At 42.5% G+C, this 15,757-nt stretch overlaps 1 protein-coding gene across 1 annotated transcript in view; it reads left to right on the top strand.

Moving 5' to 3' along the window:
- ezrb (ezrin b) overlaps positions 1–15,757 on the top strand; it is a 92,286-nt gene that overhangs the window by 30,782 nt on the left and 45,747 nt on the right. The window contains exons 3-4 of the mRNA XM_061885997.1: positions 6,518–6,613; positions 14,252–14,526. Of these exons, the coding sequence (XP_061741981.1) occupies positions 6,518–6,613; positions 14,252–14,526 (371 nt within the window). The remainder of the gene's footprint in view (positions 1–6,517; positions 6,614–14,251; positions 14,527–15,757) is intronic.

The following is a 15,757-nucleotide window of genomic DNA, read 5'->3' as shown; positions in this document are numbered from 1 at the left end:
TTGATCCGCCTTAATAAAGTTAGAATCCGTCATGACAGGTGTCTGCCACTCCCTGACACGCCCTGCTCATCTCATTTCGTTTCCAGCTGGAAGCTCGCACAAAAAAAAAAAAAAAAAAAAACACTCAGGGTGGCTCAGCGTTAGATCAACTCGTTAATAGCAACATGACTGAAGTTACTCACCGTCAGAGAAAGAAAAACGCTGGAAGAAAAGGCCCAAAGTGAGAAAAGTTGCATAATGAAGTGATGGCACATGCTTTAGAGCGGTGTGAGGGACAGTCAACTACTTTTATGACAGTCAAGTGGGAAATTGTACAAAAACTTTTTGGCATTTTGTTGTGTTCTGCAAAATAGGCACTCTTGCCATTTGGGCAATGCTTTTTGGGCAAAATGCCTTGGAGAAGAACTCTAGTCAATGACAACACCTGCAGCATTCAGTTGCAACTAGAGATGTCCAATAACGGCTTTTTTGCCGATATCCCATCTTGTCCAACTCTCAATTACTGATTCCGATATCAACCGATATCGTGGAATGAACACATTATTATGCCTCATTTTGTTGTGATCAATCAATCAATCAATGTTTACTTATATAGCCCTAAATCACTAGTGTCTCAAAGGGCTGCACAAACCACAACACGAACCACTACGACATCCTCGGTAGGCCCACATAAGGGCAAGGAAAACTCATACGTCGGAGACTATAATGACTATGAGAACCTTGGAGAGGACGAAAGCAATGGATGTCGAGCGGGTCTAACATGATACTGTGAAAGTTCAATCCATAATGGATCCAACACAGTCGCGAGAGTCCAGTTCAAAGCGGAGCCAGCAGGAAACCATCCCAAGCGGAGGCGGACCAGCAGCGCAGAGATGTCCCCAGCCGATACACAGGCGAGCAGTACATGGCCACCGGATCGGACCGGACCCCCTCCACAAGGGAGAGTGGGACATAGGAGAAAAAGAAAAGAAACGGCAGATCAACTGGTCTAAAAAGGGAGTCTATTTAAAGGCTAGAGTATACAAATGAGTTTTAAGGTGAGACTTAAATGCTTCTACTGAGGTGGCATCTCGAACTGTTACCGGGAGGGCATTCCAGAGTACTGGAGCCCGAAATGAAAACGCTCTGTAGCCCGCAGACTTTTTTTGGGCTTTGGGAATCACTAATAAGCCGGAGTCCTTTGAACGCAGATTTCTTGCCGGGACATATGGTACAATACAATCGGCAAGATAGGATGGAGTTAGACCGTGTAGTATTTTATACGTAAGTAGTAAAACCTTAAAGTCACATCTTAAGTGCACAGGAAGCCAGTGCAGGTGAGCCAGTACAGGTGTAATGTGATCAAACTTTCTTGTTCTTGTCAAAAGTGATAAATTGGGGAGTCCCCCAGAAAAATGGGGAGGGTTGGCAAGTATGACTGGGAGACACAACTGCTCTGTACTTCTCCCTACGTCCGTGTACCACTCCATACAGCGGCATTCTAAAAAGTCATACATTTTACTTTTTGAAACCGATACCGATAATTTCCGATATTACATTTTAAAGCATTTATCGGCCGATAATATCGGCAGTCCGATATTATCGAACAGCTCTAATTATAATACATCACTGTGCTGCAATGTTCATTTTGTGATCAGGAAAACTTTATCTGGGGTGAACTGGGCTGTGACTCTGTGTGGGGAAAAAAAGTTTCAGACAATGTTCGGAAAATTTCCCCATGTTCACAATGCAATGCCGCTGCTTATTCTGCGCGATAAAAACAGCAGTAGACCTCCATCCATCCATCCATTTTCTACCGCTTGTCCCTTTTGTGGTTGCGGGGGGGGGGCTATCTCAGCTGCATTCGGGCGGAAGGCAATCTACACCCTGGACAAGTGGCCACCCCATCACAGGACCAACACAGATAGACAGACAACATTCACACACTAGGGACCATTTAGTGTTGCCAATAAACCTATCCCCAGGTGCATGTCTTTGGAGGTGGGAGGGGCCTATCCCCAGGTGCATGTCTTTGGAGGTGGGAGGGGCCTATCCCCAGGTGCATGTCTTTGGAGGTGGGAGGGGCCTATCCCCAGGTGCATGTCTTTGGAGGTGGGCGGGGCCTATCCCCAGGTGCATGTCTTTGGAGGTGGGAGGGGCCTATCCCCAGGTGCATGTCTTTGGAGGTGGGAGGGGCCTATCCCCAGGTGTATGTCTTTGGAAGTGGGAGGGGCCTATACCCAGGTGCATGTCTTTGGAGGTGGGAGGGGCCTATCCCCAGGTGCATGTCTTTGGAGGTGGGAGGGGCCTATCCCCAGGTGCATGTCTTTGGAGGTGGGAGGGGCCTATCCCCAGGTGCATGTCTTTGGAGGTGGGCGGGGCCTATCCCCAGGTGCATGTCTTTGGAGGTGGGAGGGGCCTATCCCCAGGTGCATGTCTTTGGAGGTGGGAGGGGCCTATCCCCAGGTGTATGTCTTTGGAAGTGGGAGGGGCCTATACCCAGGTGCATGTCTTTGGAGGTGGGAGGGGCCTATCCCCAGGTGCATGTCTTTGGAGGTGGGAGGAAGCCGGAGTACCCGGAGGGAACCCCTGCAGTCACGGGGAGAACTTGCAAACTCCACACAGAAGGATCCCGAGCCCGGGATTGAACCCAGGACCTTCGTATTGTGAGGCACATACACAAACTCCTGTTCCACCGTGCTGCCCACAGCAATGGACATCCATCCATCCATCCGTTTTTATACCGCTTATTCCCTTTTTTGGGGTCGCGGGGGGGCATTGGCGCCTATCTCTGCTACAATCGGGTGGAAGGCGGTGTACACCCTGGACAAAATAATAACAGATTATGGTGCAGATGTACACAATGTCATGTTCCCCTTTGAATGGAACATTACATCTGTCCACTTGTCTGCTTTTCTTTAGTCTCCCAGGCATATAAATATTGCAGCGTGTGACTCACGATATGATTGTAGCAGACAGTATCGCTTTTGTGATACTGTCCCTCCCTTACAAAGACAGTATTTCTCATTGCCCAACACCGCTTTAATGCAATTTGTGAAGTAGGTTTGCACTTAACTCCACTCCACGAAGCAAAAGCCAACATAAAAGAGCTTGCAGTTGTGTGTTCAAAGGCCTAAAGTTGTATTGTATTCCAAGTCTCTCACTACACACCCTCTGCAGTGCTCTTTGTTGAAGTGACTTCCATCCATTAGCAGTTTACTGAATCAAACCATTCAAAGTCTGCCTTGTTTTAGGGGGCAGATCACATTGAATAGGGAGTGATTTTTTGTTTCTTCTAGTTTAGCCGTAGCCAAAGGAACAGGCTCTATTGAAGTATGTCATTGTGTTGATTGTGTTGATACCGTGCATACTTTACTGAGGAAGCGCCTCGCCTGGTATCTGGGTGTTGCAGAGATTGTACTATTTCACAGCAGGCTCCGTGGACACACAATAATGAGGATTCCTACATGCTGTGTGCCTGGCGATTCCAATTCATAATAGTGAGAGTCCAGTTCATAGTGGATCTAACATAATAGTGAGAGTCCATTCCATAGTGGATCTAACATAATAGTGAGAGTCCAGTCTATAGTGGATCTAACATAATAGTGAGAGTCCAGTCCAAAGTGGATCTAACATAATAGGGAGAGTCCAGTCCAAAGTGGATCTAACATAATAGGGAGAGTCCAGTCCATAGTGGATCTCACATAATAGTGAGAGTCCAGTCCATAGTGGATCTAACATAATAGGGAGAGTCCAGTCCATAGTGGCTCTAACATAATAGTGAGAGTCCAGTCCATAGTGGATCTAACATAATAGTGAGAGTCCAGTCCATAGTGGATCTAACATAATAGAGAGAGTCCAGTCCATAGTGGATCTAACATAATAGTGAGAGTCCAGTCCATAGTGGATCTAACATAATAGTGAGAGTCCAGTCCATAGTGGATCTAACATAATAGTGAGAGTCCAGTCCATAGTGGATCTAACATAATAGTGAGAGTCCAGTCCATAGTGGATCTAACATAATAGTGAGAGTCCAGTCCATAGTGGATCTAACATAATAGTGAGAGTCCAGTCCATAGTGGATCTAACATAATAGTGAGAGTCCAGTCCATAGTGGATCTAACATAATAGTGAGAGTCCAGTTCATAGTGGATCTAACATAATAGTGAGAGTCCAGTTCATAGTGGATCCAACATAATAGTGAGAGTCCAGTCCATAGTGGATCTAACATAATAGTGAGAGTCCAGTTCATAGTGGATCCAACATAATAGTGAGAGTCCAGTCCATAGTGGATCTAACATAATAGTGAGAGTCCAGTTCATAGTGGATCTAACATAATAGTGAGAGTCCAGTTCATAGTGGATCCAACATAATAGTGAGAGTCCAGTCCATAGTGGATCTAACATAATAGTGAGAGTCCAGTTCATAGTGGATCCAACATAATAGTGAGAGTCCAGTCCATAGTGGATCTAACAAAACAGTGAGAGTCCAGTCCATAGTGGATCTAACATAATAGTGTGACAGTCCAGTCCATAGTGGATCGAACATAATAGTGAGAGTCCAGTCCATAGTGGATCCAACATGATAGTGAGAGTCCAGTCCATAGTGGATCCAACATAATAGTGAGAGTCCATTTCATAGTGTATCTAACATAATAGTGAGAGTCCAGTCCATAGTGGATCTAACATAATAGTGAGAGTCCAGTTCATAGTGGATCCAACGTAATAGTGAGAGTCCAGTCCATAGTGGATCTAACATAATAGTGAGAGTCCAGTCCATAGTGGATCTAACATAATAGTGAGAGTCCAGTCCATAGTGGATCTAACATAATAGTGAGAGTCCAGTCCATAGTGGATCTAACATAATAGTGAGAGTCCAGTCCATAGTGGATCCAACATAATAGTGAGAGTCCAATCCATAGTGGATCTAACATAATAGAGAGAGTCCAGTCCATAGTGGATCTAACATAATAGTGAGAGTCCAGTCCATAGTGGATCTAACATAATAGTGAAAGTCCAGTCCATAGTGGATCTAACATAATAGTGAGAGTCCAGTCCATAGTGGATGTAACATAATAGTGAGTGTCCAGTCCATAGTGGATCTAACATAATAGTGAGAGTCCAGTCCATAGTGGATCTAACATAATAGTGAGAGTCCAGTCCATAGTGGATCCAACATAATAGTGAGAGTCCAGTCCATAGTGGATCTAACATAATAGTGAGAGTCCAGTCCATAGTGGATCCAACATAATAGTGAGAGTCCAGTCCATAGTGGATCTAACATAATAGTGAGAGTCCAGTCCATAGTGGATCTAACATAATAGTGAGAGTCCAGTCCATAGTGGATCTAACATAATAGTGAGAGTCCAGTCCATAGTGGATCTAACATAATAGTGAGAGTCCAGTCCATAGTGGATCTAACATAATAGTGAGAGTCCAGTCCATAGTGGATCTAACATAATAGTGAGAACTACACAGCAAATAAAAAGCAGGTTACTTAGCCAATAAACCTTAGCTTACATTAAAAACGTACCCTTCTTTGTGCAACTTCAAATGTCGAACTAAGTTGGAAGTTGTTGCATCGCCGTCTGTAATCTTCGAACTGCATGTTTTGCATACGGCAATTCCTTTTTTGTTGACCAAGTCGTAGTTTTTATTCCCAAACGAAACACTGTTTGGTATCATTTTGTCTCACTAGCGCGTTGTTTGACAGTTCTTCTTCCTTGGTTGTCCTGCAAGTTGATTGGATGAATGCTGTGGGATAAAAACAAGGTGGATGTCATTTGATTGGATGTTGTACTGACAGGCAGCACACACACTGACACACACACACACACACACACACACACACACACGTACACAATGAACGATACGGAGCGCTCCTGAATAACTTTTTAATCTTTGGGTTTTGGAGAAAGTAACAAGTTTTGTCAAGTCAAAAGGCTCAAGTCCAAGTAAAGTCACAAGTCATTGATGTTAAAGTCTAAGTCGAGTTGCAAGTCTCTTTACATTTTGTCAAGTCCAGTCTGAAGTAATCAAATTCATGACTTGAGTCTGACTCCAGTCCAAGTCATGTGACTGGAGTCCACACCCCTGTTCGATCCCCAGGTACTGATATTTTGTACCGTATTTATTCAAATATGAAAGGTACTTATTTGTAACCCGATTTGAAATGCTGTGTTTTGTGATCAAATTAGGCTCTGATCGCTGTCTGGTGAAGTTAGTGTTTGGTCTGCTTTGATTAAGGTTCAAATTCCTAACCAGGTATTAGGTAAATAGCTTCCAGGCTACATGATTAGTCTGGTACCTGAGTGTGCTGAGTGTTTGTTAAGCAGGATTTGGCTATTGAACCTATTTACACAAGAATGCAAAGGATGGAGATTAAGAAACGCTATTTAATTTAATCGTATTCCTTCTACATATGAAAAATGCCAAAATTCTTTCTCTGGATGTTTATATTAATGTTTTTTGTTATGTCTTTAATTTGCTGAAAAATCCAGCTATTCCTCTCTGAACAAGTCCTCCCTTTATCTCTATAGGTGGTGAAAACAATTGGTATACGTGAAATCTGGTACTTTGGACTTCAGTACATGGATGGAAAAGGTTATTTAACCTGGCTCAAAATGGACAAAAAGGTAAGATGCGTTATATTTACTAACTGGTTCATTAGCAATAGGAGAATGTGTTGCTTTTATCCTCTAAAGCAGACCTGGGCAAAGTAAGGCCCGGGGGCCACATGAGGCCCGTTGAGATTTTCAATCTGGCCCGCCGGACATTCCCAAATAACTGTTTTACATGTTTGAGATGTAAAGTGTAGCTGCCATTGTGATGTGGACTCATGTTTTCTAATGGCCGGAAGTCTTTAACTATCCTTGGAATCTGCATGATATAATAGTTACTATGGTCATCTAATTAGTTACTATGGTCATCTAATTAGTTACTATGGTCATCTAATTAGTTACTATGGTCATCTAATTAGTTACTATGGTCATCTAATTAGTTACTATGGTCATCTAATTAATTACTACGGTCATCTAATTAATTACTATGCTCATGTAATTAGTTACTATGGTCCTCTAATTAGTTACTATGGTCCTTTAATTAGTTACTATGGTCCTCTAATTAGTTACTATGGTCATCTAATTAGTTACTATGGTCCTCTAATTAGTTACTATGGTCCTCTTATTCAGTGGTCCCCAACCACCGGGAATTTTTTGTTAATTTTTTATTTTATGTTTTATTTAATTTTTTTATTAAATCGACATAAAAAAACACAAAATACAATTGCAATTAGTGCACCAACCCCAAAAAAACTCCCTTTTTCATGACAAAAAATAAATAAAAAAATAGTGAGAGTCCAGTCCATAGTGGATCTAGCATAATAGTGAGAGTCCAGTCCATAGTGGATCTAGCATAATAGTGAGAGTCCAGTCCATAGTGGATCTAACATAATAGTGAGAGTCCAGTTCATAGTGGATCTAACATAATAGTGAGAGTCCAGTCCATAGTGGATCTAACATAATAGTGAGAGTCCAGTCCATAGTGGATCTAACATAATAGTGAGAGTCCAGTCCATAGTGGATCTAACATAATAGTGAGAGTCCAGTCCATAGTGGATCTAACATAATAGTGAGAGTCCAGTTCATAGTGGATCTAACATAATAGTGAGAGTCCAGTCCATAGTGGATCTAGCATAATAGTGTGAGTCCAGTCCATAGTGGATCTAACATAATAGTGTGAGAGTCCAGTCCATAGTGGATCTAACATAATAGTGAGAGTCCAGTCCATTGTTGATCCAACATAATAGTGAGAGTCCAGTCCATAGTGGATCGAACATAATAGTGTGAGGGACCAGTCCATAGTGGATCCAACGTAATAGTGAGAGTTCAGTCCATAGTGGATCTAACATAATAGTGAGAGTCCAGTCCATAGTGGATCTAACATAATAGTCTGAGAGTTCAGTCCATAGTGGATCTAACATAAAAGTGAGAGTCCAGTCCATAGTGGATCTAACATAATAGTCTGAGAGTTCAGTCCATAGTGGATCTAACATAATAGTGAGAGTTTAGTCCATAGTGGATCTAACATAATAGTGAGAGTCCAGTCCATAGTGGAGCCAGCAGGAGACCATCCCAAGCGGAGACGGGTCAGCAGCGCAGAGAGGTATCCCCAACCGATGCACAGGAGAGCGGTCCACCCGGTTCCAGACTCTGGACAGCCAGCTTTTCATCCATGGCCACCTGACCTCTGCCCCCCCTCCACGAGGGAGAGGGGGGCAGAGGAGAATGACGGTGCAAAATGAATTCCCACAAAGTAGGAATCATTAACTATAAATTGAATCCTTTGACAGCTAGAGCATTAAAAAAAAGTTTTTTTAACATTATGAGAGCTCTCTGGACATGAAATAACACCCTGTAGTCACCTTTACACTCTTTTAATCCAATATATTAATGCTGGCTGAGTCTGAGCCAATCAGTGTCCACGATACTGAACAGCGTGCTTTCATCTAGTGGCCAGTACTACGGTAGTTAATTGTAGCATCCCCGAAGAGTTGGTGCTGCAAGGGGTTCTGGGTATTTGTTCTGTTGTGTTTATATTGTGTTACGCTGCGGATGTTCTCCCGAAATGTGTTTGTCATTCTTGCTTGGTGTGGGTTCACAGTGTGGCGCATATTTGTAACAGTGTTAAAGTTGTTTATCCAGCCACCCACAGTGTGACCTGTATGGCTGTTGACCAAGTATGCCTTGCATTCACTTGTGTGTGTGTAAAAGCCGTAGATATTATGTGATTGGGCCGGCAAGCAAAGGCAGTGCCTTTAAGGTTTATTGTCGCTCTGTACTTCTCCCTACGTCCATGTACCTCCGTACAGCTGGTCGGTAGTTCACCATGAGGTCAGGATCGAGGTTAGGTCTTTTGAGCAGAGGATGAATAACCGCTTTTTTGAATGCTAAGGGAACAGTGCCAGAGGAAAGTGATACGTTTATGATATTTAGCACTGATGGACCTAATAAGACTAAAAGCTCCTTGAATAGTTACTGTACGCCACACACGTTTTTAGCTGTAAACCAGCACTAAACTCTGCTCAGGTGTTGCTGCGAAAAGGCTTGAGCGGTGGCGCTTGGGAAGTTGCCGCCACTCTGTGCGCCCCCATCTCGGGGAAAAAAAACATTTACTAAACTCTCATTGAACCAGACCTGCTTTCTGTTGGACCCGAGTAAACATAGCTTAGCTCCATGCCACCATTTTTGAAATCCTTGAGTTGCTCCTAATCCAGGTCTAATCTGTAAATCAGCAGGCACATGATGGAAGACATGCGTGCCACAGTTGCACACATATGAAACTGTTTTTAAATGCATACATTGGGGTTGGGGACATCTCTACGCTGCTGATCCGCCTCCGCTTGGGATGGTTTCCTGTGGACGGGACTCTCGCTGCTGTCTTGGATCCGCTTTGAACTGAACTCTTACGGCTGTGTTGGAGCCACTATGGATTGATCTTTCACAGTATCATGTTAAACCCGCTCGACATCCATTGCTTTCGGTCCCCTAGAGGGGGGGGTTGCCCACATTTGAGGTCCTCTCCAAGGTTTCTCATAGTCAGCATTGTCACTGGCGTCCTACTGGGTGTGAATTCTCCCTGCCCCACTGGGTGTGAGTTTTCCTTGCCCTTATGTGGGTTCTTCCGAGGATGTCGTAGTCGTAATGGTTTGAGACATTTGTGATTTAGGGCTATATAAATAAACATTGATTGATTGATTGTATTTCTCTTCCGTGTTGTAAGTGGAACACAATTTCTTATTGTCAAATTCCAAATTTACACCAAATTTATCGAGCTATGAGAGACCGGGCTTTCTGCTCTGCTGCTCCCAGTCTGTGGAATGCTCTCCCTGACCACCTGAGGGCACCTCAGACTGTGGATGCTTTTCAAAAAAGGTTTAAAAACCCTTCTTTTAAAAAAAAAAAAAAGCCTTTTTATAGATATATGCATACTAGTTCTAGCTATTAAGCTGTTATAGTTTTTATATTTTATTTATTTTTATTATCTTTTTATTATTATTTTTTATTATTACACTGTAGCACTTTGTTTGCTCAATGTAAAGTGCTTTTCGCAAATGAAATATCATTATTATTATACCACAGCGATCATTGCCGCCATTATACATCTTTGTACCTTTCGTGCAAGTACACAAATGTGTGTTAACAGACGAATATCTGTCCCCATTCTTTGATAATGCACGACAAATGTGCTCATGAACGTGGTTACCCTTATATTAGATAAAATAGCCCACAGATAGATAGTAGACGGCGTCCACAAAGTACATCCCTACATGCCATGACAATCAACACCAAAATAAAAGTGCCAGACAAGAAGTAAAACACTACACACAGGAAAACGGGAAAAAACTCCAAATAAGTCACGGCGTGCTGCGATGAGGTGGCGACTTGTCCAGGGTGTACCCCGCCTTAGATAGGCTCCAGCGACCCCAAAGGGAATAAGCGGTAGAAAATGAAGGGATAGAAGTCACGGCTTGACTTATTTGTGAGTGAGACTTCTTCAGTCCTTTGGAGTAGACATCGACCGATATTTGGCATTTTGAGGTATATCGGCAGCCTTGTATCTGCCTTTTTTTGTACAGCAGAACTACATCAGCAGATAGAAAATATACACATCATACCAGTATTTAGTATCACCATAAATAACAATTAGTAAAGTACATAGAATCAAAGTAGATGGAATCAAGCACCAACCTGTTCCCCCTCCATGAGAAAAGTTCCCTTTTTTTAATTAGGAATAAATGTCAAAATTTGCACTTTTTTGCAGACAAATCCTGTTTTTGTCCTTCTTTTTTGGCGTCTTCCCAGTCCCGTTTAGTTTGTTTTGGCTACTGCAGCGACCGAATCCCTTTACAAGACTCCGTCCGCAACACTCGGCGCATGGGCCCGTTAAAGGAGCGCCACAAGTTTCATGTTCCGTCATTCAATCAAGCTGGATGGACATGAAGACGACAGAAGAGATATCTCTGACAACAGTGCAAACATATCTTAGACTAAACTTAGACAAACTTTAATGATCCACAAGGGAAATTGTTCCACACAGTTGCTCAGTTAAGGATGGAAAGGATAATGCACACAAGGGCAGGCCTTTGAGACACTTGTGATTTAGGGCTGTGTAAATAAACTTTGATTGATTGATTGATGTGACAGCTGGTGACAGTACACCTACTTGGAGACAAGAGCTATAGTCATGCTTGCTTGGTTATGCATTAAAGTCGTATCCAACAATTGCGAATTTTTACTGTTAACTGAGTTTCGTTTTTTTATGTTTTCTGCTGGTGGTGTGCCTCGGAATTTTTTTTTTTAATGGAAAAGGTTGAAAAACACTCCTTTAGAGCCACGTCACAAAAAACTTGTCTTTCACCATAATGGTCAACTTTAAAAAATATACAGTAGGTCGTGGTAGGCCTAAGTATTCATTAAAAACGAGGCATATTTATCATTTTCGGCCGTTGTAACATTTTACACAGTTTGAACAGTAGCACTGTGTTTGACTATAGAAAAATAAAACACTGTACTTTCAAGTCATTATTTAGATGCAGTCCGCGTAACGCTAGTGGTCCACGTACAACATCCTGGCAATCTCTGCTTTAGACTTAGACTTCCTTTTTATTGTCATTCAAATTTGAACTTTTCAGCACAGATAAGAACGAAATTTTGTTGCATTAACTCGTGGTCGTGCAGCAATAAAGTGCAGATATAAATAGATTACTGTACAGATAAATATACTGTTGACGTGTACAGTAATCTATATATAACTGCATATGCATCCACCTTTATGGAAGTATGTTATATTGTCTTTATTTTCCAGCCAGTTTATTCATTTTTGGGGGGAAATAAGGGGATTATTATGATGCGTTCAAGAGTCTTACGGCCTGGGGGAAGAAGCTGTTACAGGACCTGGAGGTTCTGCTTCGGAGGCTCTGGGACCTCTTTCTAGAGTCTAGCAGTAAAAACAGTCCTTGGTGGGGGTGGGAGGAGTCCCTGCAGATCTTCTGAGCCCTGGTCAGGCAGCGGCTTTTTGCCATCTCCTGGATGGGAGGAAGTGGAGTCCTTTAGAGGAATATGACACAAGTAAAACTTAAAATTAGTCATCCAAATAATATTTTTATACGTTTTTCAAACTATAACTTCAGTGGCAGGAGGGGGCATGCTGTTACATCCTTGTAACTCTTTTAGGCTCTTGTTTGCTTTTTTTTTTCTGTTATTTGGTTTTCAGTTCCTGTTCTGTACTTTTATTTTGTTATTTTCCCTTCCTTGTGTCGTGGTACACCTTGCGGGCGTCCTCCACGCCAGCCGGCAGCGCATCTTGGGACTCATGCCTGGACTCCCGCAGCCCTCACTCTCCTGCCTGAACCCCCTTAGAGCTCCGGCTCCGGACTATTTCCCGTCGGCTTTGAGGTCGTAGTTTGGCGAGCCGCCACAATGTTCTCCCGCAGCCCTCCTTTGTTATGGACTTGCTTATGTTCCTTTTTTTTCCATATTACGTCTGGTATCCGTTTATTTGAGGGGGCATATTTTTACACCCTTGTAACTGTTTTAAATTCTTGTTTGCCTTTTTTCTGTGAAAGTTTCCTATTCTGTGCTTTTATTTTGTTATTTTCACTTCCTTGTGTTACCAATCAATCTCCTATTTTAGATCATTTATTGCTCCGTGCTCTGCTTTGCCTAATGCTTCATTTAGTGAGTGTCTATTTACTCTCAAGGAAGAATTTCCACATCTTATTGTCAGGTTCAAACACCGAACTGTCCATTAAACGAGACAAGAAGCAAGGAATCAGGTAGAGACACAGTTCAATTTTGCTCATGAGGAAAAATGTATTGGGCTGGGTTACGGGGGCGGGGGATGTATATTGTAACATCCCAAAAGAGTTAGTGCTGCAAGGGGTTCTGGGTATTTACGTTGTGTTACGGTGCGGCTGTTATCCTGAAATGTGTTTTTGATTCTTGTTTGGTGTGGGTTCACAGTGTGGCGCATATTTGTAACAGTGTTAAAGTTGTTTATACGGCCACTCTCAATGTGACCTGTATGGCTGTTGACCAAGTATGCTTTGCATTCACTTGTGTGTGTGAAAAGCCATAGATATTATGTGATTGGGCCAGCACGCAAAGGCAATGCCTTTAAGGCACGCCCCCAAAATTGAGAAATTCGGGAGAATGTTTGCCCAGGGAGATTTTCGGGAAAGGCACTGAAATTTGGGAATCTCCTGGGAAAATTGGGTTGGCAAGTATGCTTATAAATAATTATTTTAGCACTTATGCCCTTATTAGCTGCACTCGCCTTCTTTTGTGTTTCCCTACTCTTTTTGTGAGCGCGCCTTCAGTTTATATGAAATATTATTATATTTCCTTACCGTCTGCTTCATCTTGGGGTCACGCCGCTTAAAGCTGCTTTGCGCATCAAGACACAAAGGCTGTGAATACTTAGGTGATTTCTTCTTATTTTTTTTTAATTACATTTTTGCAAAAGGTTGTAAAACCTTTTTCACATTGTCAATATGGATTACTGTGTGTAGAATTTTGAGGACAAAAACAAACTGATTCAATTTTTTGGAATAAGGCTTCAACATAACATTTGGAAAAAGTGAAGCACTTTGAATAGTGTGAAGTGAAGTGAATTATATTTATATAGCGCTTTTTCTCTAGTGACTCAAAGCACTTTACATAGTGAAACCCAATATCTAAGTTATTTTGAAAGCAGTGTGGGTGCCACTGGGAGCAGGTGGGTAAAGTGCCCAAGGACGCAACGGCAGTGACTAGGATGGCGGAAGCGGGAATCGAACCTGGAACCCCTCAAGTTGCTGACCCGGCTACTCGACCAAACCAGCTATGCTGCCCCAGACAAAAATGGAGCTGTTTGGCCACAATACCCAGCAAAATGTTTGGAGGAGAAAAGCTGAGGCCTTTAATCCCAGGCACACCAAGCCCATCGCCAAGCATGGTGGCGATAGTATTTTTTATGTATTAAAAAAAAGAAATATGGGATGAGATTGGAACGCAGGCCTACTTTCTTCAGGTAGAAGCATAAACAAAACTATTTGTGGGTAATGTGGTGTAGTCTATCTGTCCACCATTGACAGGAAGTTGATATTAAGGTTTATTTCCACTCAATTTACACACATGCCTTTTAGCGAGGGTCGTATAATGTGTGCTTTCTGCAGAAGAAAACAACAAGGTGCACTTTGTTGTTGATTTCGTGTGTTTTGAATCCATCCCCAGGTGACACAACAGGACGTGAGGAAGGACAACCCGCTGCACTTTAAGTTCCGGGCCAAGTACTTTCCCGAAGAAGTGACCGAGGAGCTCATCCAGGATTCCACGCAGAAGCTCTTCTTCATGCAGGTGAAGGAGAACATCCTGGCCGACGAGGTTTACTGTCCGCCCGAAACGGCGGTGCTGCTGGCCTCCTACTCCGTCCAGGCCAAGTACGGGGACTACAACAAAGGAGCCCACCGGCCCGGCTACCTCTCTTCTGAACGTCTGCTTCCACACAGGTGAGAGAGGGGTGATGTCTCTTTAAGATAAAAACTGCTTGAAGCAGAGGTGTCCAAAATGCTGTCCCGATACCAATATTTTGGTACCTGTACTGGTACCCAAATGTATTTTCATACTTTTCGCTACTTTTCAAAATGAAGGAGACCACGAAAATGTCATTATTGGCTTTATTTTAACTGACAATCTTATGCTAAAATTCAACATACCGTATTTTTCGGACTATAAGTCACAGTTTTTTTCATCGTTTGGCCGGGGGTGCGAGTTATACTCCGGAGCGACTTATATGTGAAATTATTAACACATTACCGTAAAATATCAAATAATATTATTTATCTAATTCGCGGAAGAGACAAAGAAAATGTCAGCAATCGTCAGGAGCAAGGGTGAAGTGTCTTGCTCAAGGACACAACAAGGTGGGTAGAAGCTGGGGATTGAACCAGGAACCCTCAGGTTACTGGCTCGGCCACTCTCCCAACCGCACCACGCCGTCCCCCTTTGTAAAAGACACACAACTACCGAGGAGCTGGTCTGAGAAGTAGAAGAGGAGCGACGTTCGTGTGTTGTTAATATTCAGTTTTTTATTGTTTGTAGTTAATATTGTAAATCTATATTTTCATGTACATTTTGTAAAAAACTGTAGAATTTAATTTTGTTTTTTTCTTGCGTTTGTTCGTCATAACGTTTTTAGAATTTTATCGGACTTTGTGACTTTTGGTACTTGTGCTTCTGGAAAAAGAGTGACCCAAACACACTTTTACAGCTAAATGTGTAACGTATTTTTTCCGACCATAAGTCGCAGTTTTTTCATAGTTTCATACTCAGGAGCGACTTATGTGTGAAATTATTAACACAATTACCGCAAAATATCAAATAATATTATTTATCTCATTCGCGGAAGAGACGAAGAAAATGTCAGCAATCGTCACACACATGTCAGCAATCGTCAGGAGCAAGGTTGAAGTGTCTTGCTCAAGGACAGAACGGACGTGACATGGTGGGTAGAAGCTGGGGATTGAACCAGGAACCCTCAGGTTGCTGGCTCGGCCACTCTCCCAACCGCACCACGCCTTCCCCCTTTGTAAAAGACACACAACTACCGAGGAGCTGGTCTGAGAAGTAGAAGAGGAGCGACGTTCGTGTGTTGTTAATATTTAGTTTTTTATTGTTTGTAGTTAATATTGTAAATCTATATTTTCATGTACATTTTGTAAAAAACTGAAGAATTCAATT

Source organism: Nerophis ophidion, linkage group LG24 (assembly GCF_033978795.1).
Source record: "Nerophis ophidion isolate RoL-2023_Sa linkage group LG24, RoL_Noph_v1.0, whole genome shotgun sequence".
In the NCBI taxonomy this organism is placed as follows: domain Eukaryota; kingdom Metazoa; phylum Chordata; class Actinopteri; order Syngnathiformes; family Syngnathidae; genus Nerophis; species Nerophis ophidion.
This window is presented reverse-complemented; position numbering and strand designations above follow the sequence as displayed.